This window comes from Cricetulus griseus, chromosome 7 (genome assembly GCF_003668045.3).
Source record: "Cricetulus griseus strain 17A/GY chromosome 7, alternate assembly CriGri-PICRH-1.0, whole genome shotgun sequence".
NCBI classification, from domain to species: domain Eukaryota; kingdom Metazoa; phylum Chordata; class Mammalia; order Rodentia; family Cricetidae; genus Cricetulus; species Cricetulus griseus.
In genome coordinates, this window is record NC_048600.1 from 91,387,902 (window position 1) to 91,413,362 (window position 25,461).

Below are 25,461 nucleotides of genomic sequence, written 5' to 3' on the forward strand. Positions count from 1 at the left end.
TTTGTGAGTTTGAGGCTGGCCTGGTCTACAAAGTGAATTCCAGGGTAGCCAGGGCTGTTACACAGAGAAATCCTGTCTTGAATGCTGCCCCCCAAATTAATTTTTTTAAAGATTTGAGTGCTCTGCCTGCATGTCCACTTTTATACCAGAAGAGGGCATCTTATCCCACTATAGATGGTTGTGAGCCACCATGTGATTGCTGGGACTTGAACTCAGGACCTCTGGAAAAGCAGGCATTGATTGCTCTTAACCTCTGAGCCATTTCTCCAGCCCCTAATTTTTTTAAAAAAAAAATTAAAAACAAATAAGATATAATTTAAAAATAATTTTAGTATATTTGTGGCTCAAATGGTTTGAGTTTAAAAAGGAAATAGCAGATATATTAAAGGTAGGAAAGGATCTAAGTTTTCTGTGAAATGACAGGTTTTGTTGTTTTTCTGGTGCTGGGATCCATCTTAGGGCCTTTCACATGCTAGTCAAGCACTTTATGACCTAACTGTGTTCTCAGCCCAGGTGGTTGGTTTGGTTTGGTTTTTGAGACCAGGCTACACTATACAGCTGATACTGGCTAAGAATTCAAGATCCTCCTGTACTGAGATTATATTAGATTGTGGGCACCTGAAACCATTCTTGGCTAGATGGCAGTTTTTGTGCAATTTAAGGTGAACGCATAGTGGTGTTATTGTAGAACTTTTGTAAAACTTGGGCCCTGTTCTGAAATTACCATAGGTAATGAAAGGTGAGCTGCGGTTATGTAACTTCATCAGTCTTCTACTTGTCAGGCTCCTGCTGTTCCTTAAGGGTTTCACAGTACTTTACACATACGAATCACCAACAGGCAGGGTGGCTTCTGGCCTTTGTAAATAATTTATTGTTTTTTTCAGTCCTAACTATTTGAAAGATGTATTTAGATCTATCTTAACTTAAATCTGGATATGAGATTCATATTGTATAGTGTAAATTCTTAGTCAAGTGTGCCTCCAAGAGTGTTGGTCTTTGTTTTTAAGACTTTTCAAGGGCATGGTGGTGGTAGTGGTGGTGGTGTATGCCTTTAATTCCAGCATTAGACTAGGCACTAGGGGGCAGAGACAGACAGATCTCTGTGAGTTCAAGGACAGCCAGGCTCCACAGAGAAAAAAAACCCTGCCTCAAAAAAACTTTTAAAACAAAACAAAAGACCTGATGACTTGTCTGGTTAGAACTGAAAGGGCGTTCAGGTGCTGCTGGTCTTGATACCTCTAATCCCAGCACTAGGAAGGTGGGAGTAGTGGCCTTAAGCCCAGGCTACAAAGCTGTGGAAAGGTAAAAGGTGGATGGATGGATGTGCTACTACTGTGTGTTGAGTAAGCCTCACTTTCTTTTTTCTTTCTTTTTTTTTAAAGACAGGGTTTCTACATAGCATTGGCTGTCCTGGAACTCACTCTGTAGACCAAGCTAGCCTTGAATTCAGAGATGTGCCTGCCTCTGCCTCTAGTACTGAGACTAAAGGTGAACTCCATCAGATCCACCCTCTGTCCTTTTTAATTTTATTTTTGGTTTGGTTTTAGTTTTGTTTTCTCTTTTTTATTTTTATTTTTTTTTTCTTTTGAGAGGGGGTTTCTATATAGCATTGGCTGTCCTGGAACACATTATTAGATTAGGCTGGCCTTGAACTCACAGAACTCTTCCTGCCTCTGCTTCTAAGGGCTGGGATTAAAAGTATGCACCACCATATCTAGTCCTTTGTGTTTAGGGGAGGTTTTTGTTTTGTTTTGTTTTGTTTTGTTTTGTTTTTTTGAGGGGAGGTTCAAGACAGGGTTTCTCTCTGGAGACCAGGCTGTCCTGGAATTCACAGAGATCCGTCTGCTTCTGCCTCCCAAGTGTTGGGATTAAAGGTGTACGCCACCAACACTTGGCTCCTTTGTCCATTTTTTATTGAATTTTTTTCCGAAACATTTTTTGACATTACTGGGGATCAAACCCAAAACCTTACACTCTACATCCCATTTGTTTATTGTTGCTGTTATTATGAGACATCAAGACACAAGTCCCTTGCCAGATGTGTGATTTGCAGATGTTCACTCATTCTGTTGGGTGTCTTTTCACTTCCCTGTTGACTGTACATATGTCTTTCTGTACCATGTGTGTACCATACTCATGGAGGCCAGAAGAATGTTTTGGATCCCTTGGGACTGTTAATTACAGATCATCATGAACTTCTCAGGTGGCTGTTTGTAATTGAACCAGGGTCCTCTATAAGATTTGTTATTATTTTATAATTAATGTATACGTGTGTATGTATAAGTGCATATCAAGTCTGTATGGAGGCCAAAAGAGGGCGTCAGATCTCCTACAACTTGAGCTACAGGTGATTGTGAGCCACCCTGTTGGGGTGCTGGGAACCAAACTATAATCTTTTAGAAGAGCAGTAGTAGGTATGTCGTGTTGTCCCCCACCCCCACCCCCGGTTTTTTACTTTTCTCTGTGTAGACCAGGCTGGACATGAACTCTCAGAGACCTGCCTCTGCCTCCCAAGTGCTAGGATTAAAGGTGTTCACCTCCACAGCCAGGCTTGTAGTAGATTTTCTTAAACACTGACTCAGCTCTCCAATTCCCAAAAAGAAAGGTGGGGTGTGTGTGTGTGTGTGTGTGTGTGTTTAAATTATTTCTTTTACTTTATGTATCCATGGCTGTTTTTCCTGTGTCTGTGTACCTTGTGTGTAATACCCACAGAGGCCAGGAGAGGGTGACAGATCCTCCAGTCCTGGAGTTACAGAGACTGGTAAACTACATGTAGGTGCTAGGAACTGAACTCAGGTCTTTTAGAAGAACCACTGAACCGTCTCTCCAACTCCAAGAATGAAGTTTTAATTGCCTTAGTTTGATTGGTAAAGGTTGGGTTGGAAATAGTTCCATGTTGATTAATGTTAGACTTTTTGACCTGGTTAACAAGATCAGAGTGATTCCCTGCCCCACACTCACTTGTTTCTGTAGATCTTTATGTAAATTTAGGTAGTAATAAATAGGGCCAGGTGTGGTAGTAAGCGGTTCCTGGTAGTTTCAGCAGGCTACAAGGGAGGCAGAGGCAGGAGGATCAGGTTAGGTCCACCTTGACTATGTGAGACCTTGTCCTAAAAGAGATAAGAGGTAAAAGACAAAAGGATAGTAAATAAGGAATCACAATGTGGAGAATATTTGCCTGAAGGTTTTATGTAGCTCATAGAATCAAGAGATTTTTTTTTTCTACCGTCTTGTGCAGGTGTTGTTTTAAGGGAAGTGAACTACATCTTTTTCTTTTGCAAGTGACAAAATAGAAAACAGAGGGCACTAAATGTGTGCTTTTGGCTATGGGTAAGAGTGGTAATCCATCTCTGAAAACTTGTCCTTAACCTCCAGTGGTGTACACTTCCTGGGGTGTGGTTAGAGGAACCTCTCAGTGGGACTTTCTCCTTAGGCTTCTGGTGGCTCTTAGATTATTTAATAGAAGCTTCTTAAAACCGGTATTGGGTTTTTAACTTCTATTTTGTTTAATTTGGGTGGGGAGGGGCGCTTTCGCCCCCTGTGTGGAAGTGAGGCTACAACTTGGGAGGCAATTCTGTCTACCGTGTTGGTCTCGGGGATCAAACTTGGGTCATCGGGCTTGATGTCCAGAGCCTTTTGCCCACTGAGTCATCTCTCCAGTCTTGCTTTAAGGTGCCAGAATTCCAAATCCACAGAATGTATTAATGGATTAAAAATCAATAATTTCTCCTATCTTATTCCTCAGCTTTTCTTCCCCCCACCTCCCACTGGGTTTCTCCTTTGATTTAAGGGCCCCGGGGAGTACAACATGATCCAGCTGCACTGGCATTCACACAGGTGACACTTAGAAGAGCACCTCTACATAGTGCTGGCCTCCCAAGAGACACAGGACAGGAGTACAACTGTCCCCTTGCCAGTTTCCTGAAAGTGGAGGACATTGTATTCAGTACAAGTCCTAGACTAAATTTCAGAAAGGCACTTTGGTGTTGCTGATTTGTCACCATGCCCAGGAGGACACATGCACGGGTCACTTGTTGACTACTTTTCCCTTGACTTGTAAGCAGTTAAGAAGAATGAGATGGTGACTGTTTTTCCTGCCTGCTATTTCCGGCTATCAGAATCCTTGTCCTTTGAAGCCTAAAGCTGTTTCTAAATCTAGGACTCAGCTAATGAAAACTAAGATGAGGTTTTAGCACATTTCTGTGGTAGGAAGAGTTGAGAATGAGCTAGAAGTTATTGATTTTAATCCGTCAGTAAGAAGGAACCAAGTACAGACTGATATATCCTGCAGACTGATACAATTTGAGTAATGAAATACTTAACCCACTCCTTCAGAGTTCTTCCATTTGCTGTTATACCGAATGAACATTCACTAAAGGACTTGAAAACCACTGACTTTTCCTCCTACTCCTCTGTCATGATTACAAGTGAGAGGCATGCAAAATAACACTGGCTGGGAACAGAAATACTACATGGGTTATTGTATGGGGATGGTACCTTTTAAAAAGATTTTATTATGTGTACAGTGTTCGGCCTGCATGCATGCCTGCAAGCCAGAAGAGGGCACCAGATCTCATTATAGATGGTTGTGAGCCACCACATGGTTGCTGGGAATTGAATTCAGGACCTGGATTCAAAATTCAAAATTAAGTGCTCTTAACCTCTGAGCCATCTCTCCAGCCTGGGGATGGTACCTTAACTAATAAAACTTTGGCCACTCCTTTCCTCCAATAACATTTGCTTTCCTATGTTAGTCTCTTTGATATTTCATTTTTTCCTTTTATTTCTGAAAAATTATATGTTTATGGGCTATCTCCCAAAAATGTTTACTAGTTTTAACAGGACAAAACAGAGGAGTGCCAGCAAGTTAGGGAGGGCCAGAATCCAACACTATCTTTCTTTGATCTGCTTTATTGAGGCTGTATGAATGAACAAGAGAGGACTCCATGGGTTTGATTTTTTTGGCTACAGCTGGAAGACCTCACTTCCAACTCCAGGCCAGGCAGGGACCTCTCATAATTACTAACAAGCTTGAGTTCCAGGTGGAACCCAGCTTATAGCAACACCAGCACGTTTGAATTAGGTTTTCACTCAGTTCTGACCCATACAAAGGTGTTGGGTGTTATTTTTCTCTTGTGTTCTTTGTGTAGAACACAGAAGCTAATAAAATACAGAGAACTCTGGGTGAGTTGGGATGAGGCCAGATAGCATGCTTCTTTTTCACTACCATGGACTTTTTTTTTTTAAGGCAGGGTTTCTCTGTGTAGCCCTGGAACTAGCTCTGTAGACCAAACTGACCATGAATTTACAGAGATCCACCTGCCTTTGCCTCCTGAGTGCTGGGATTAAAGGCATGTACCACCACTGCCCAACCCCACCATAAGCCTGGAGCTTTTTAATTCATTCACTGAACCAACAGTTAATGGTCAGTTACTGGTTTATGAAAATTTTACTCCATTAACCTCATTAGGTATATCTGGGATAGGTTGGTTGCATATACTTTCCTTTGATTTTTGTTTGCCTTCTTTTTTGAAAGAACATCCTCTTAAATGACTTTAGAATTCTGTCTCTGACTTGAGCCATTTGATATTGGATTTGTTCTTTTGTGATTACTTAGTCCTTCCTCTGTGGTCCTGGTTTTGCCTGGCACAGCCTCGTGAATAAACGGACCTGGTTAACCCTATTAATATCAGACATCTGTGCAGGCTGTGGTTTTTGGTGTTGAAATAAGCTGCATGTTAGCAAAGTGTATGAGGTTAAGGTAAACAACTCATTTCTTAATTTTGTATATGCCAAATATACAAATATTTGGGATACAGATATCCCAAAAGTGGGCCAAAGGGAAAAATCATTGTTCTCTGTCTCTGAGAAGTGTGTTCAACTTCTAAATAGGTCACTGGAGGTGTAACTGGAAGGGTTTGGAAGCCTGAGTCAGCACTTAGCTGTGACATCAAACCACAAGAGCATAGCCTGACAATGTGTCCAGATTACTTTGGTCCTAAAGGATGGGGGAGCTTTGAGGTTTATGAGTAGAATTGGGAGGTGGGGGGAAGCCTGATGCTGTAGGGCCCAAATAATAGTCTTCTCAGTCAGAGGGTGGCAAATGAGGCAGAAGTCTGTTTAATATTAGGTAAAAACTGTCTGCCTAAATTAAGTTTAAAAAGTTTTTTTATTGCATGCATACAAGCCAAGGCAGGAGGATTGGGGCCGGCCTGTGCCATATGTTTTAGTGAGACCTTGTCTCAAAAAAAAAAAAAGAAAGAAAGAAAGAAAAATATAGTTAGTATTTTAGCTTTCTAGGCCTTTATAGAATTTTTTATACAGTATTAATAACTGGCCCAGGTTGCTGAGTTGTTTCTGTAATATGATTGTGGTCTGGGTGTTGCTTTTTCCTTGGTCATCCTCTAAAATTTGGTGACAAGCTAGGTGTGATAGCTCACATCTGAAATTCCAGCACTTAGGAAGCTGATCATCAAAAGTTTAAGGCCAACCTGGGCTATAGTGAGACTGTTTCAAACAAGCAAAACAGAACAGTACTTAGTTTTAGTTTTCCATATCTCTGAGACGCTTAAGAAATATACAGTTGTTCTTCCTGGCATTAAAATATTCTCCAGGAATATGAGAAAATTACTGTTGCTAGGTGGTGGTGGCACATGCCTTTAATCCCTGTACTTGGGAGGCAGAGGCAGGCGGATCTCTGAGTTTGAGGCCAGCCTGATCTTCAGAGCAAGTTCCAGGACAACCAGGGTTACCCAGAAAAATTCTGTCTCAAAATAAATAAATAAATAAAAAAGAAGAAAGAAAATTACTGTTGAGGCTAGTTTGTTGTCCTTTCCCCAAGTTAGATAGGCTGTAGTGCCTACCAAGAGGTAGAAAAGATGTAAGAATTTCTAGAACAGCCAGGTGATAGATCATGGCACTGGGCCCATCTTGTAGCAAAGGTAGCAGAGGCAAACACTGGCAGTCTCCCTGCCTCCTCCCTTCCTGCACAAACTTATAATGCTTTTCTCCAGGTGCCCTTTGCTAGGAGGATACCACAAGCCAGTTCTGCATAGAAGGCAATAAAACTTGGGCCACAGTCAGCTAGTTTGAAAGTGTTGTGTGCCTGTGGAAGGGACACACCTAGCTAAGTTTCTCAATGGGGCATTTGTAGTTGCCTGGCACTTCATTGGTTTCCTTGTTAACACTGTCTCTGAGGCTTTGATTGAAATACCCATAGTTCTTGTACTTTTATGTGCTTTGTGGCATTAGCTGTATTTGAGTGGGTGGTTAGGCTAGTAAAGAATCACTCAGGCAGCTGGGTGGTGGTAGTGTTGGTGACTGTTAAATAGAGAAACCCTGTCTCAAAGAAAACAAACAAACAAAAAAAAACACTGAGGCACCCCATGACACTTTTTCTCCATGTCCTCCAATGCCCTGAGAAGCAGGCATATTTGAAGGTAACAGCCAGTGTCCACCAGGTATCCAGAAGAAGTTTGCTTAAAGTATACAGTGTTACATTTGGATATGTTGATAGAATTTTTTTGGGGGGGGGTTTCCAGACAGAGTTTCTCTGTGTAGCTTTGGAGACTGTCTTGGCACTCGCTCTGGAGACCAGGCTGGCCTCGAACTCACAGAGATCCACCTGCCTCTGCCTCCCAAGTGCTGGGATTAAAGGCGTGCGCCACGAACGTCCATCGATAGAAATTTTTTATAAGTTTTAAATTAGTATTTAACTCCTGAAGAAGGAATATCATGAGTTCAAGGCTGAACACATGCCTCAGTGGTAGAGGACTTGCCTAGCATTCCCAAGGCACACTAGTTTTAGTTTCCAGTATCCCCCAAAAGTGATGGGAGGGTAAATATGAGAATGAACAGCCCTGGGCTACGTTGATGACACCATGTTTCAAAAGAATTTTTTCTTTTCTTGTCTTACACAGGCAGGGTCTCATGTAAGCCAGGAAGGCCTAGAACTTGACTTCCCAAGACCTAGGATAACAAGCATGCATTGCTGAGTCTGGTCTATGCAATGCTGGTGATTGAACTCATAGCCTGTGCCTGCTGGGCAAGCTCTTTACCAACTAAGCTATATATCTAACCTGACAACCTTTTAAAGAAGTTTAGTTAGCTCAGGAGACAGAGGCAGGTGGATCTCGTAAGTTCAAGGCCAGCCTGGTCTGCATAGTACCAGGACAGCCAGGGCTACACAGAGAAACCCTGTCTGGTGTAGTGGGGGGATGTTTTAGCTGGGTATAGTAGCACATACTCTTAATCCCAGCACCCAGGATGCAGAGGCAGGTATATCTCTGTGAGTTGGAGGCCAGCCTGGGCTGCATAGAGAGACTATGGACTAAGGAAAGAAAAATGTTAGTTGTGTGTGATATGTATGAGCACATGCCATGTTCCATACATGGAGACTAGGGGACAACTTTAAAGAGCTGGCTTCTCACCGGCAGTGGTGGCTCACACCTTTAGTCCTAGCACTCGGGAGGCAGAGGCAAGCGGGAAAGAGCTGACTTCTCTCCTTCCATCAAGGTTCTGAGAATGGAACTCAGAATGTCACTATTGTGTTACAGGCACACCTGGTTTATTCTTATTTTCTGAAAAAGGCATATTTTCTTTCCCTTCTTTTTTTTAAGATTAAAAAATAGGTTTGTTTTTATTTTATGTGTATGAGTGTTTTGCCTGTGTGTATGTATATGTGTCTGATACTTGTGGAGACCAGAAGAAAGTGTCTGATCCCCTGGAACTAGAGTTATAGACAGTTGTAAGCCATGCAGATGTTGGAAACTAAACCTGGGGCTCCTGCAGGGCAGTAAAGTACTCTTAACCCCTGAGCCATCTTTCCAGTCCCAAAAGGCTTATTTTCAGAAGGACCCAGAAGTCCTCTAATAGATCAAGATGGCTGCCATGAAGTTGAAATGTGGCTGTAGTTCTGTTAGCAATCACCTTGCCCCGTTTTGGCTGGTGCCATTTTTGTGTGTAAGTGTGTGTGTGTGTCTGTGTCTTGTGTGATTATGCTAATTTCTGGGCCAGCCTAGGCCAGCAGTGTCAATCTGAGAGAATAATTCTAAGCCTATATTGTCTTTACTGTTGGTCTTTACAGTGTTGCTAAATATAATTAGGGAATTTTAATCTAGTAATAGTAGACCTCAGATGGATAGATGAGACTCATGAACTATGAAATTAAAAATCAAAACTGCCTAGTGTTATTTGCTTGGTGAATACCACCTCTCACACCAAAACAAGGCAGGGCGGTGTGCATCCTCCCCTGGGGAGGCATCAAATCTTTTCTGAGGCTGCCACTCCGTTTCAACTGAAACTGCTATAAATGGCTTAGAAAGCTCAACTTCTGGAGATTGATGGTTTCTGACGGCAGGGACCCTACCAGCACATGTGACTGACCTCTTTCACAAGCTCAAGAGGTTTTTAGTCTCTGTTTATACAGTGTCTCCGTTAGGTATTTGTATTAAATCTATTAATCATTTGTGTTCTCTCAGTCCACAGAGAAAATGGAGTGTTTTTTTCTTGAATATTTTCATCCATGTTTCCTTTTTCTATAATATATACCAACACCTTTGGTTAAGTGAGTTTTTTCATTGTTTTTCAGGCTGCCATTGACTCCAGTTTTATGACATTGTTGCTTAGATGGATGGATAGCTGCAAGGCACACATTAGTGATCTCTCTTTCTTTCTTTCCTTCTTTTTTAATCTGCCTGTTGTAATATAAGAAAGGGTCTCTGAAGTGGAAGACAGCCTTTCTGCCTCACTGTCTCTCTCCTCCCTTTGTTCCTGTGTTCCCCCCCCACACTTCTGGTTCCATATTGGAAAACTGCTTGTGTTGGATGGATAATTAATGGAGTGCTGTGGAGCAACAGGTCCCACTGGTGGTGACTAGTCTGAAGTAAATGTTAATGTTGAGCAGGTTCGCGTGTATTAATAGTCCAGGGAAATGTGTGCAGTTAGACTCAGATCAACGACACTGGAATAGGACTTGAAATAGATGCTCTTAATTAGAGAGCCAAGACCATGACAACTACTAGCGTCTTCCATTTGCGGTGGTGAGCTGCAGCCTCATTAGAGAAGGAGAGGCACTCTAAATTAATTGGACTGTAGGTTAGGATCATCTGGCTTTGGACTTTGAATCTTAGGGAAGTCTGTCCGTGTAGGCAGTGCAGTGACCTCGTGAGGGATGTCTATAGTTCTTTCTGTATGACTCCAGACATCGGCCAGTCTAGGCATTCTCATGAGTAGTAGAGTCATTTGGGTCATTTGAATTTGTTCATGGAAATCTAGCTATGTTGGTGTCACACAGCAGAGATTGGATTTAAAAGAAGTATTGGTTTTGGCCAGGTGCTATGGCACATGCCTTTTAAACACAAAACTTAGTAGGCAGAGGCCTACTGTGTGAGTTCCAGGCAGGGCTACATAGGGAGACCCTGCCAAAAAAAAAAAAAAAAAAGTTTAGTTTTGAAGTAACTAACTTTCTAATAGCTATGAATAATAAAGAGAGTGTGTTATTCACGGAAATACCAAATGTCTGGTATAGGTCTATATGTAAGAACTGATTTGTTGTTGAGTGGATATGGTATTGTTACTGGGGACCCGTTTTCCTTTGCCTGAAATCTCTGGCACATTGCCTGGTATAAGTATCCAGTAAATGTTTGAGTGGACATATAAACTAGTTTGATTTTCCCCCAATCTGTTTTTGATGGGTAGATGATCAGTTGTGGTACTTAGTGTGCTGGTGAGTAAACAGTGGGAATCCGTGTCCACTGGCAGTGAGGGAAGCACTCAGCTTGGAGCTTAAGGTACTCTGCTAGGCATCCTACTATGTCCTCAGAAATAGGAGTACTAAAGGTTCTTTACAAAACAACTCGGGAGCTCAGGTTACTGTGCAGACATGGCCAAGTCCAAGAATCACACCATAGGTAACCAGTCCCAAAAGAGACCCAAGAAACCCCATCACAAAGATATGAATCTCTAAATAAAAGACCTCAAGCTCCTGAGGAACATGGCTTGCCAAGACACACAAGTAGGGAACTGAAGAACATGGGTCAAACAATGCAAAGGCAACAACTGCACATGCTAAGACCATCAAGACCCTTGTAAAGCCTGATGTTAAGCCCAAGATGCCCAAGGACCCCAACCTCAAGCTCTGCTGACTTGCTTTCATTGCTGGCCCCAAACTTGAAAAGAGGGTTTGTGTCTACTTAGCCAAGGGTCACAGGCTATGCCAACCAAAGGCTAAAGCCTAAACGAAGGCCAACACTAGCTAGTTCCAGTTCAGGCACGCTACAAATGCCTCGTAGAAAGGGTCTGTCTGCCAGTGTGAAGATAGACGGACAAGAATGACCCTCGACACGACCCACAGACGTCTGGTTCCTTTCATAAATAAACTTCTGAGGTAGCTCTGTTTAAAAAAAAAAAAAGATTTAAGAGCCAAGAAACTGATTTAGGTTCTAATTCTGCTACAGACTGGCTCCTTGGTTTTAGATATGTCAATTCCTCATCTGTGCCTTGAGAATAAAAATTATTCCAGTGTTATAATTACCTTACACCTTCAGCCCAGATGGGTATCCAGTGCTACATAGTGAGACCCTGTGGAGGGAGGGAAGGAGAAATCTTCTAAAACCCAGCATAACATGAAGTCATCACTGCCATTTCTAGGCTTTGGTGATTAGAAGTCATATTGATATCTGTAGGCAGCTCGGGCTTGTTATAGTGTTTTCATTGCTGCACAGTTGAAACCAATAGAATAAACTCAGCATTATCGGACTGAACTTAAAGTGATTTCCTTTTATGAAGAATGGCCCCCAGCACCCTGTCTTAATTGGTGTGTGCAGAAGTGGGGTATCGAAGAACCTTGTTTTTCCCAACAGGCACATCATAAAGACCAACATGCATATTTACAGTTTCCAGACTTGTACGGTAAACTAGTGGAAACACCATTCTTTTTCAAACTCCATTTTATTTATTATTTGAGTGTATGTTGTTCTTAAGTGATCTTTTGAAAACCAAAAGGAATGACTCATCTAGCATGCAGGGGACCCTGGGTTTGCTATCCATCATGGCAGAAATGAGGAGAAAAGTAGGGGGTGAGATGGTTTGTGAGTGACCTTTGACACTCATATCTTCTCACTGTTTTGTAACTTAGAAAACATAAGTAATTTCATGTGATTTGACCACCAAAACACAAAACACAAAAAGTGCCTGCCAAATAGCATGATGTCTCCTGACTTCAGAGGGGTTGGGCTCACTTCCGATATGCTTATTCTTTCAGTATGTGTCCCTACACCTTTTTAGAAACAGTGCTGTGAGTAACCAGAACTCTCAGAGAAAACTTTCTAAAAATAATACCTCACCTGACAGAATTCCTCAAAAGATAAGGTACTCTGGCTGAATGACTGGGAGAAGACCTGAGTGGTTGTGGCTTATGGCACTAAATGAGTAGAGAGAGGAAGAGAGAAACAGTGCAGGCTGTGTAATAAGCCAGCAAACAGATGAAGATAAGGGTCTTACAGTATCGAGGAGCATGAAATTTTTATTTATTATTTTTTTTAGTTTTGGTTTTTCAAAACCGGGTTTCTTTTGTGTAGCCTTGGCTGTCCTGGAACTTGCTCTGTAGACCAGGCTAGCCTCAAACTCACAGCAATCCACCTTCCTCTGCATCCCTAGTGTTAAAGGCATGAACCAACAAAATTTATATTTTGATGCAGTGGTCCTCAACCTTCCTAATGCTGCAACCCTTTAATGTTGTGGTGACCCTAATCATGAAATTATTTTCATTGCTACTTCATAACTATAAATTTGCTACTTTTAGGAATCACAATATAAATATCTGATATGCAGGCTATCTGATATGTGGCCATCAAAGAGGTAGTGACCCACGGTTGAGAACTACTGTTCTGATAGATAAGGAAGGATACCATTGAAGGTACCTTTTATTTATTGAAATCTGTGGACTGTGAGTGTATGTGTATGTCTCTGTGTGTGTCAGTGTGTTCATCTGCACACCAAAGAACACCTTGCAGGAGTTTGCTCTCTCCTTCCAACATGTGGGTTCTGAGGGAGGATCAAACTCGGGTAGTCAGACTCAGAGGCAACAAGTGCCTTCACTGGCTGAGTCATCTCATTGGCCGGTTTTATTGGGATGGTGTGGAGGGAATGGAGGTTAAGATAAAGCCTCACTGTGTAGTTCAGACTGACCTCAAAATCACAGTGATCCTCTGGCCCTAGCCTCCTTAATGCTGGGATTATAGGTGTGAGCCACCAAGCCTGGTTTTGAAGGGCTTTTTAATCTGAAGAGTGATAGGATTAGAATGGGTCGGGGGACCCTGCTTTTTGAAACAGGGTCTTGCTTTGTAACCTTGGCTAACAAATGCTTGCTCCAGAATTGTTGTAGATCATTCTGCCAGCAACATTGAGAATCAACTGAATCACAAAGGGTGCCCAATAAACATTGACATCTTGGCAACAAATCTAAGCTCATACCACCTTGCCTTGTCCTTCTCTGCTTTCCATATTTGATACAGGGTACCTTGGTACAACGCCAGCAGACAGGTGAAAACAGACTTAGGAGTACCAGACTTCAGGGTTAATTTTACTGTGACAGCTGTTGAAGCATAGGGAAGTCTATAGGCCTTCACAAATGACATGTATTTATTTCATTACTTCATGGTCTGTTTAGAAATATAGTGGAGAGAATTAAGGAAGAATTTACAGGTGATGTTCACCTGTGGTTCTTTAGGGCTTGGAGATCTGTCCCAACAGGGCACTCTGTCACTAGTTTCTGCTTGGTGGAACTTCTCTAGAGATTCCACTAAGCAAACAGGAAGGAGGGAAGCAGTGAGCTATAGAACAATGGTGAGTGTCTGACATGCAGACCCAGAGCTCCAGGGAAACATGGCAAAGCAGGAGCACAGAAAACTTACCAGGCCAAATGCTCATTGAGGAAGAAACAGTGGAGCTGCAGAGCATTAAGCGCTGGGAAATTAAGGACAGCCCTAGGATAGATGATAACATTCCTTCCCCCTTCCATATTTTCTTAGCATTCTAACTAGGCGATTCCTAAGAACCAAAGGCAGGAATTTTTTAGAGCATGAGCATGGATGCAGCCTTGTTCTGTACAGCATGATTTTCAGACTTGGTTCCGTAGAATCACCTTAAGGGCATGACTATGACACAAATTACTAAGTCCTAGGGTTTTCTTCTCTTTCTTTCTAGAAAAAAACACCACCAGGGTTTAACTTGTGCCAAGGATGACATGACCTTTGAACACATGATCCCCCTGCTTCTACCTCAGGAGTCCTGAGATTGTAGGTGTGCACCCCACAACTGACTTGTGCATGCTAGACAAGTACTCTACCAACTGAGTGATGTTCCCAGTCCAGAAGCCACATTCCTAATGCATTTACTGCTGTTGTTCAGATGGGAATCATACTTCTAGAACAAGATACCAGTTGTATGATTAATATAAATGTGACTCTTCTGGGAATTTGATATAATCTTAATGTAACTTTAATGGAAATCAGTGATGTACAGGTCTATGAGGTCCAGCCCTACACCGCTTGTGTTTGGAGTATTGCTTGTTTGGTCTGGGTTTTGCTTTGTTTTGCAGCAAGTTTCATGAAGCCTAGTCCAGCCTGAAACTTACTGTGTAGCTGGCATCAAACTCAAAGCCATCCTACCATGGCCTCCTAAATTCTGGGCATATGTCATGCCTGATATAGCTTTGGTTTTAATTCAGTCTTCATTTATTAAAAATGCAAGGAGGTGGGCAGAAAGATGGCTCCAAAGTTGAAAGTGCATGCTGTTCTTTCAGAGGACCTGACTTTGTCTCCCAGAATTCCTATCAGGTGGCTCATAACTGCCTGTAACTCCAGCTCCAAAGGATCCAGCACGCTCCTTTTTTTTTTCTTTTCTTTTGTTTGTTTGTTTTATTTTTCAAGATGGGTCTGTGTAGCTTTGGAGCCTGTCCTGGAACTCCCTCTGTAAAACAGGCTGGCCTCGAGTTCACAGAGCCACCTGTCTCTGCCTCCCGGGTGCTGGGATTAAAAGCGTCACCACCACCTCCTGGCCGTCCAGCATCTTCTTCTAGAGACTGAAGCACAGGCCCTCCCTGCACATCCCCACACACAGAGAATAAGATTTATGAGTAGTATAGAAAGTGCTGATGGAGAAGCCTATTAGTGTATAACAAACTACCAAAACTCAGTGGCCCCAAACAGAGACTAGTTATCTTAAAATTCCGAGGCTTGAACTGGGATCAGCTGGGTAGTTTTACGGTGTACATGTAGTTGGTCAGGACCACAGTTATTTGGAGGCTTATCTGATCTGATATGTCCAAGGTGATTTCATAGCAGTAGTTGGTACGGCCTGTTGGAGTTCAGCTAAAGCTGTTGATTGGAGTACCTCAAACCTCCTCCATGTGGCTTTCTTAGCATGATAGCAGGGATCTGAGACAGAACATTCCAAACATATAAGGTTGGAATCTACAGATTGCTTAAGGCTCAGGCTTGGAAGTTACAGCGTGTCACGTTGTTGCATTCTGTTTGTCAAAGCAAGTCACAAGACAAGCCTAATTCAAGAGGAGGGCAAAGGACTACTTGTGGATGGGAAGAGACAAAACAAAGCTATGGAGCCTACCATGGGCTACCTAGAGCAGGCTTTAAGAATGGATAGTTGGGGAGGTACAGCTTTCCTGCCAGAAGAGTATTGCAAAAGAAATGGCATATGTTCACTAGGAGGCCTGGCTGGGTACCTGAGGCCTGCCAGGTTGGAATGGACTGTGTGACAAGGTTCTGAACCACAAAGAGAAGAGGTTGGGTTTAGACTCAGACTCTTAAAACAGTGTGGAAGGCTTCTTGGTGAGGCATAGTACAGAATTTGGGAATGACTCTTCAGGCTTTCAACTAGTACTTTTTCCTGTTAGCCTAGGGTCAATAGCTGTGGATTTGGCTTCTAAGATGTGAAGGGAGTTTCACCCTTGAGGTGACTATAATGATTGTTAAGTAGGTGTTTTGAAGGACATGAGAACTCTAGCAGTGCTCCAGAACTGGCCACAGTAATAGTTTAGGGACATGCAGCTTGTGCCAGATCTATTTTCGGCTGCATCCAAGGGTTAGTTACTTAGTCTTGCCCTTGTCTTTTCCCCACAGTAACCCTCCACTGAGTGAAGAGATGTTGCCTCCTGGGGAGTGGATGTGTCACCGGTGCACTGTTCGCCGAAAGGTAATCACGCTGCTTTCTGAAGGCTTCACTCAGAATGCCAGATCTAGAGCAGTGATACTTTAGTATTAAGGGGCTTGATCCTAAGGGCATGTTCATCCTTTCTTGTCCCTTCTAACACTGGATTCACCATACTCTCTCCCTGTTGACTGTAAGACCTAAAACTCCAGACATGGGATGTGAAAGGGGGCAGAAGGGGTGTGTTATTCAGTGAGCCATTAGTGAGTTTGAGGCCAGTCTGATTTTATTGACCTCTTAGGAAATAGCCTGAATGTGGTGTCCTATCTGTGGCTCCAAAAAAGAAAGCTGCTTCTCAGTTCTGTAGGGTCTCCAGAGGCTTGGTCAGTTTTATTATTAGAGGAGTGGATTTTGAACCCCTCTGCCCTGATTGTCTGATTTCTCTTTGTTCTCCTTCCCTCCACTCTGTTAGTTCAGTACTAAATGAAATATGAGCGTGGCTCATTATTTTCTTTGAACTGTTTTTTTTTTTAATTTAATTTATTTATTTGGTTTTTTGAGACAGGATTTCTCTGTGTAGCTTTGAAGCCTGTCCTGGAACTCACTCTGTAAACTAGGCTGGCCTCAAACTCACAGAGATCCACCTGCCTCTGTCTCCCGAGTGCTGGGATCCAGTGCGTCGCCACCACCTGGCTACTTTGAAATTTTTAGGAACAACAAGAGCTAAACTTTACTTTAGAAAAAAACAAAGTGGTGTGTGTCCACCAGATTATATTTGATTCCCAACTTCACATTAAGGGCTGTAGATTAGGATTTGTCTGTAGGTTACCCTGCTTTCTTCCCACACTAATTGTATAACCAGAAATTTTCTTTCTTTTTTTTTTTTAATTATTTGCTTTTATTTTATGTGCATTGGAGTTTTGCCATCAGTGTTGGGTCCCCTGGAACTGGAATTACAGTTTCGAGCAGCTATGTGGGTGCTTGGAATTGAACCCTGGTCCTCTGGTAGAGCAGTCAGTGCTCTTAACCACTGCACCATCTCTCCAGCCCCAAACAGAGAATTTCTTTGCTTGTGACATCACTGCTGGTTTTTTGTTTTTTTGTCACAAAATGACTTCCTCAGTTGCAGAAACAGAATGAGCTAGTTCAGAGATTGTGGTTTATGTATGTAACTGTTTTCAACATTTAAGAAGGTGAACAAGCAGGCATTAGTTTCCCATTGTGTGCACAATGGTTACCATTAGAAAGCAAGCCCAAGCCCAGTCAGCACTAACCAGAGCTCTATGTAGTTGGGGAGCTGAGGTCTAAAACCAGGCTGTCGTCAGGCTACAAAGCCCTTTCCTGTGCATCCCATAGAGGGTGTCCTGTCTGTTCAGAAACTTTTTACGATGCAAAGAAGTTAGGCTTGAAAGGTTTGGGATCAGCCAAGGACAAGAGGTGAAAACTTGTTGGTACCTATTATATGCCGGGTGTTTTACTGTTATTCCACCTAATCTTTGCAACTGTCTAAGAGTGCTGGTAGTAGATCTTAATTTTGGAAAGGAAGAAACTGGGGCTACGAAATATAGTTTATTTTCCCAAGGACTTAAAGGAGTGGAAAGAGCCAAGATTGGAGCCAAATTTTATCTTATTATTCTAAAACTGTTACCTCTGGAGTTCTCTGGAAACAGTGCTGCTTATTAGGAATAGTGTGTCTTTTTTCTAGCATAGGATGTTCCTCCTGAGATGCTGCTCTGACTCATTTTTATGTAGTGAAATCTAACGGTTCCAAATCTGCCTTGTCCACTATTAACACCACTCGCATTTGACCTCCAGTATTTACAATGAAATGGATTGAAATGTGCATCTATTGGGCCTTGTGAACTCCTGATGGTCAGTCCTGTTATGATTCCTAGTGGAAGCTAGGTCTGTTCCAAGTTCAGAGCCATCCATGCCTTTCATATATGCAGACCTTTTATTGCCACCATATCCCTAAGAGGAAAAGGATTCAGTGCTTTCACTTTGCAGATAGATACATTTCTGAATTGCCTAGGGCCCAACTAAATGGAGAGTAGTGTGACACTTTTTTGGTTTTCCAGTCTTAGGAAAATGTATGGTCAGCTATCCAGTCCCACTAAGTTCACTGTAGTCTTTTTCCACGTCATGCCTCCTAGAAGTGTCACTTTTAGAGTTTCTAGTTAAGTTGGAAAGCCACAGTTTTGGGCACCTGCTTGCTTCCTTGTTTCTCTCCATGTGGCATTCGTGGCATCCCCCTTGAAAAGTGAGCTCTCCCATCCTGTTTGACCTTTGGAGACTTTCTGTGTTTTGAGCTATTTTCAAAACCTTTCAGTAGGTCAGGATGCATTTGTCACAGGCAAGTAAGCGACAGTGACCTTTGTTTGCATTATGGTGTTCTTACCTTAATCTCACTAAATATGTTCTCACCGTGTTTAGTCTGTTAGCTGCTTTCCCTGTGCTTTATGTGTATAGATATGTTAAGTATCATACAGTGAATTGCAATTATTTCACACTTTCCACCCTGTTTTTGGTGATTCATTACTTTCATGTTTTCTCCATTTTAGTTAGTTCAGTTATAGCTGTATCCAGGACTGGAGTGATGGCTCAGCAATTAAGAGTACTGGCTGTTCTTCCAAAGGACCTGGGTTCAATTTCCAAAACCTACAAGGCAGCTCTCAGCTCCACTTTTAGATGATCTGAGGCCTTCTTCTGGCATTTATGGGTATCAGGCATATGCATTATACACAGGCATACACTCAGGCAAAAATACTAATACACACATAAAATTAAAATGTAAAAATATATATTTCAATTTTAATAGGCTGCTATTTCAAGTCCCAAGGTGGATGGTTCTGTGATTTACGTGTAAGGGACTTTGTAATTTTCATATGTGGTCTAGCAGGACATTGTATACCCATCTCTATTTTGTTCTTTTCATGATGGGCCCACCTATTCATTTGCACAGAAACGAGAGCAGAAAAAAGAGCTGGGCCACGTCAATGGACTGGTGGACAAATCCAGTAAACGGACTACATCCCCCAGCAGTGACACTGACTTGCTGGACAGATCAGCTAGCAAAACTGAACTCAAGGCCATTGCCCATGCCCGGATCCTGGAAAGGAGAGCCAGCCGGCCTGGCACCCCCACATCCAACGCCAGCACAGAGACCCCCACCTCTGAGCATAACGACGTCGATGAGGACATCATTGACGTGGACGAGGAGCCAGTAGCAACAGAGCCGGACTATGTGCAGCCCCAGCTTCGGCGGCCCTTTGAGCTGCTGATTGCTGCCGCTATGGAGCGGAACCCTACCCAATTTCAGTTGCCCAATGAACTGACTTGTACCACTGCACTACCAGGTTAGCGACATCATCCTCATCCTCATCATATCCCCTCTCTTACCCTGGCTTCCCAAAGGATTATTATTTATCCCAAAGAGCAGTGCTACCTGCAAGGTTTCTGCCTGGAGATAGCATCAAAGGTTTTAGTTGTTATAGTACTTACTCGGTTTTCCATTTTCTGAGTCTTCTATCTCCTGTCCTATTATTTCCCTGCATTCTTTTTTTTTTTTTTAAACATAATAAGCCAGTGATCTCAAGGCTTGGGAGGATAAGGCAAGAGATCCTGAAATTGAGGCTAGCCTGACCTACATATTGGGACTGTCTCAAAACATAAAAAGAGGGCTTGAGAAGGTGGCTCAGTGGTTTAGTGCACTGGCTGCTTCTGCAGAGGACTGAGGTTTGGTTCCCAGCACTTAACATGGTTTCAAGGTATCCGACGCCACTACCCATGTACGTGGTGCACATATATGCAGGTGGGCAGACATAAAGGAAAAAATTTTTAAAAACTTAATTAAAAGAGGGACTAGAGAGAGATGGCTCATCAGTTAAGAGTGCTTGCTCGTCTTCCAGTGGACCTGAGATCCATTTCCAGCACCCATATCCAGCAGCTCACAGCTGTCTCCAACTCTAGCCTCTGGGACCCAATACCTCTGGCCTCTGCAGGTATCAGCTCTCACATGCACAAACCCACATGCAGATATGTAGATGCACATAATTAAAATTTAAATTCTTAAATAAGTGAAGAAATAAAGTTTGGGAATATGGTTGGGTAATAGAGCTACTATGCACAAAGTCTTGGATTTAATCCCCAGCATCTCCTACCCTTTGCAGATAATTACTCATTGGTTGGTTCTTGTGTATCATTCTGGAGAGAGAGAGGGTGTGTATGCAAGTATATATGTAAATAACTTACTATACAGACTGTTGCAATTTGTTTTTGTTTTCTTCTTATAATGCAGTCCAGTGGTTTTAACATTACTGTAGCATTTCATTAGGTTTTTGTTATGGCTCCTTAATAGTCCATTATACAAATGTACTATAATTGATTTAAACACTTTTCTTTTTATTGCCATTTAAATTGTTCCTAATATATTTTCTAACTCACTTTTATGTGTATGGCTATTTGCCTGCCAGTATGTCTTGTGCACCATGTATGTACCTGGTGCCCACAGAAGCCAGAAGGGGGTATCAGATCCCCTGGGACTGGAGTTACAGATAGTTGTGAATCACCATGTTGGTGCTGGGAATTGAACTTGTGTCCTTGGAAAGAGCAGCCAGTCTCCTTAACCATTGAGCTATCTCTCTAGCCCCTCCTAATATTTTGTTACAAATAACTTTGTAAATACATCCTTATGCACATACATGCAAGATGTAGATATCTGTAGGGTAAATTCCTAATATTAGAATTGCTAGTTCACACCAATTGCAATGGTAGGTTTGATGGCTATTATCAAATTGTCCCTTTTACAAAGAAAATCAAGTCATGGTTTCTATTTGATACCATGATGCTTCTAGATCTTTCTTCTAGATTTTTTTTCCTAGAAAAAGTGAGATTGGCGAGGCATGGTGTCTTAAATGCCTGTAATTCCTGCCTCATTAAGAGAGGCAGAAGCAGAAGCTTTAAGAGTTCAAAGCCAGCTTGAGCTATGTAGTAGCTATGTACCAGCCTGGGCTACAAAGTGAGGCCCTGTCCCAAAAAATAAAACAGGGCTGGGAAGAAGGCTCACTGAGTAAAACAATTGACATGCAATGTGAGGACTGGAGTTAATATCTTCAGAACCTGTGTCAGCAGCCAGGTGGGCATGACAGCCTTCCTGTAATTGTGGGAGGCAGAGACAGAATAAGCTTGCTATCCAGACAAACTAAAATGGTAAGCTCCAGAGAAGAGCCTGTCTCAGTATATAAGTAGAGTGCAATCAAAGAAAAATCTGACGTCAACCTCATGCCTTTACACGAGTGCACACACATATGCAAAAACAAGAAATTCGGAAGGCTTCAAAAGTATACATGAAGCCAGGCAGTAGCAGTGCACACCTTTAATCCCAGCACTTGGGCGGTAGAGGCAGGCAGATCTCTTTGAGATCAAGGCCTGCACAGTCTACAAAGTGAACACCAGGACAGCCAGGGCTGTTAACACAGAGAAACTTTCTGTCTTTAAAACAAAACAAAACAAAAAAACATATGAGCCAAATGTGGGACATCCCTTTGATCCCAGCATGGGAAGATAAGGGAAGATGGATCTCTGTGAGACAGAGGCCAGCTGGGGCTATATAGAGAGATCATGTCTGTGAGGGGGCGGATATGAATGAATGAATTTGCCTATCAGGCTATTAGCGAGATAGCTCAGATGGTAAAGGCACTTGCCATGCAAGCCTGATAACCTGAGTTTGATCCCTGAAACCCACATAAGAGTGAAGTAGGAAAAAGTTATCCTCTGACCTTTACACACGTACATGGCATGTGTGCACTCCACATACTTTTTTTTAAGGGTACATATAGCCATGCTTATTGGTGCACACCTTTGATCCCAGCATTCTGGACACAGGGGTAGATGGATATCTGACTTTGAGTCCAGCCAAGGCTACACAGAGAAAACCTGTGTCAAATTGGGAATGAGGGTTACATATGGAATCTGTTTTTCTGGTTTTTAGAAACGTGATTAAATCTTCGTATTTTGCTCAGTTATCTTCACAGACTAGTCTTTGTTGACCATGTGACTTGGACATAAATATATATATTTAGGTTGCTATTGTCATGGGTTTCTCGTTACCTCATATTGGTAAAATCAGTGTGTTTCTGCCACAAAGCAGGTGACTCCTGCTCCTGGTCACTTTGTGTCTGTCTTGTTTTTCCCCTTTCTTTCTTCTTTTTTTTTTTTTTTTTTTTTTTTTTTTTGTCACTTGAAACCAGGTCTAGGGTCCTCAGAAAGAAATCTGTCCCAGCCATGGCACATGCTTCTGCTTAGATCTGTTCCTCTCAGTTAGTGTATTCATATTCCAACAAGGAATGTGAAGCTAGGGACAGTTCAGCATCACCAGCTTCTTTTCTAGGTTCTAGCAAACGGAGAAGAAAGGAGGAAACCACAGGGAAGAATGTTAAAAGAACACAGCATGAGTTAGATCATAATGGTCTTGTTCCCTTGCCGGTCAAAGTCTGCTTCACGTGTAACAGGTATTTTTTTTTTTTCTTCTATATCTATATTCAGCAAATGGAGTTGTTTTTTTCCTCTTAGCCTTGTAAGTCCTGTTTGTTAAATATGGACAGGACTCTGATGGTTTAAACATACAGAACTAATTGACTGGCCCACTTCCTTGAAAATGTCAATAAGAAATTATCTGAAGAATCAAGGTACAGAGCCAGGTGTATGATACAGCCTATAATCCCAGGATTAGGAGGTGGAGGCAGTTTGGGGAGTTCAAAGCTATCTAACCTCACAAGGCCCCATTCTTCCTTGTGGGGAGGGAGGTCATTTACTTCAATGGTAGAAGCCATTGAAAAGTCCATATTCAGTTAAGTAACCCCTTACCTAGCTCATATGAGCAACAGTGATTAAACCCAGTGGGTCAGAATTGATGCGGTGGCTTGTTGGATTAAGGCACTTGTATCATCACAACCTGAGCTCAACTCCCAGAAGGCAGATATTAGAAGGACAAAACCAACTTTGGCAAGTTATTGTCTCGCTCTAAATAATTTTAAGCTCTGGGTAACATCCATAAAAGAGCTGAAACTCAGAGGGTCTTGGATGGTTGAAGGGGAACTTGACTAAAATTTATTATGAAACTTTCAAAGACTAGACAATAAAAAGAGGCATGTGAGGCAAAATGCAGGCAAATTACTGTGAGTTCAAGGTTGGCCTGGTCTACATAATGAGTTCCAGACTAGCCAGAGCTATATAATGAAACCCTGTCTCAAGAAAAAAAAAAAATCACAGGTCACAATGCAGAGCTATCCTTAAGTTGGTAGTGATTGCAGTAAGAATAGTTAGAATTAACTGGAGAATAAAGGCCAGTGACATAGCTTAATGGGTTGAAGTACATGCTCTCAAGCCTAGCACCTGAGATCAATCCAGAGAGCCTCCATGGTGGAGTGAGAGGCTCAGTCTCCAGTGAACACACTGGTACATGGGGCTTCCTTCCCTCCAACACACACATAATGCTTGTTGCTTTTCTTTTTTCTTTCCTTTTTTTTTTTTTTAAATTAAACAAGGTGTTTAGCTAGCAAATTGTTAAAGATAATTTTTGTTTGTTTTTCAAGACAGGGTTTTGTGTAGTTTTGGAGCCTGCCTCTGGGTCCCAAGTGCTGGGATTAAAGGCACATGCCACCACTGCCTGGTGATAAAAAGATAAATTTTAAAGTGGTATGGGTATCCATGGCAGTTGATGTGCTTTGGACCAGACAACTTGAAAAGGCTCTTGGCTACCTAAGTTACACAGCTGCCCTAGGACACTTAGTTTCCATTAGATAGACTCCTCAGTTACAGGAACCAGGTGTCTGAATGACTGAAGCTGGATTTGTTGGCTTGAGTATGTCAGAAAAACTGTATTATGATTGGAGCAGGGTAGCAGGAGAAAATGGCTATCACAAAGGATGTTTGGAGGCTGAGGATATAGAATAGTTGGTAGTGTTCGCCTGGCATGGTTTGATACCTGGCATCACATAAACCCAGGATGGTGGTGCAAGCTTATCTCAGCACCCAGGAGTTAGATGCCGGAGAAACAGGAATTCAGGATCATTTAGCCTATATGATACTGTAACCACAACAACACCCTCAAAAGGAAAAAAGCACTTACAACTAAGACCATGGAAAACTAGATGGTACTCTATTAGAACTACAGAACTTGGTGTGTCTGGTGGTGCTTGACTTTAATCCCAGCACTCCGGAAGCAGAGGCAGGCAGATCTCTGTGAGTTTGAGATCAGCCTGATCTACAAAGTGAGTTTCAGGACAGCCAGGACTATTACTTCAGAAACCATGTCTCAAAAAGCAAACTAAACAAAACAAAACCAAAAAAACCACCTGTGCCAAGAAACACTGAGGCTCTTAGTACATCTTTGGGACAGTCAGTATTTCCTTACAGCCTCTCCTTATGTATATGCATACAAAATGATTTTCTAGCCTCTGCCTCCATTCATCAGTACTGGTTATCAGTCTTTTCACACAGAAGGGAAACCTTTTATTGTGTAGTTATAACTCCAGAAGACTGCTAATGCATTATTTTTATTATTTCTTTGGAGGGAGGGGATACACATATGCTTCAACACAAGTGTGCAGATCAGAGGACAACTTGAAACAGTTGGTTCCCCCCATTTATCAATGGTCCCATGATTTGAACTCTGGTGGCAGGTGCCTTTACCATTTCACCAGCCTCCTTTTTTTTTTTTAAGTAAGATGAAGATCAGAGAGCAGAGCTGGGTACTAAGCATTGGCCATTCTTGCTCTGATAACCGTTTAGCCATATTCCAAATAACATTTACGTTCACAAGATGCATTCTTCCTGAAAGATAAAATAATGAAGAACCCGGGTTCCATCTTTCTTATTCTTACTGATTGGGTATGTGACAGAGGGAGGGAGGGCGGTATGGAAGGAGCTGTGAGGACTCAGGAGGACAGCCTCTTCTACAAAGTAGAGTTAGTCTTGAATTTTCCCATCATGCTGAAGAAGTCACCCCTTTCATTCCTTTGCAGGAGTTGCCGAGTAGCCCCTCTCATCCAGTGTGACTATTGCCCGCTTCTGTTTCACATGGACTGCCTCGAGCCCCCGCTCACTGCCATGCCCCTGGGCAGATGGATGTGTCCGAATCACATTGAGCATGTGGTGGTAAGCACAGCAGTATCTAGTCAGCTCTCTACAGCCCCAGCTGGGGCCGGCACTGACCGTTAGAGACCACACTGGGTCAGCTTTGTGCCAGAGTTCACTGTAATCCTTCACTTCGGTTTTCCTGGGTTCACCTGTGCA

The 25,461-nt window shown here is 42.4% G+C and overlaps 1 protein-coding gene across 2 annotated transcripts in view; it reads left to right on the plus strand.

Moving 5' to 3' along the window:
• Phf12 (PHD finger protein 12) overlaps positions 1-25,461 on the plus strand; it is a 47,964-nt gene that overhangs the window by 8,456 nt on the left and 14,047 nt on the right. For both annotated transcript variants that reach the window (XR_004770795.1, XM_027426616.2), the window contains exons 3-6: positions 16,140-16,212; positions 19,130-19,523; positions 22,556-22,676; positions 25,191-25,323. Coding sequence is in view for 1 of the 2 variants with exons in the window: in XM_027426616.2 (XP_027282417.1) it covers positions 16,140-16,212; positions 19,130-19,523; positions 22,556-22,676; positions 25,191-25,323 (721 nt within the window). In the remaining variant the exon portion in view is untranslated. The remainder of the gene's footprint in view (positions 1-16,139; positions 16,213-19,129; positions 19,524-22,555; positions 22,677-25,190; positions 25,324-25,461) is intronic.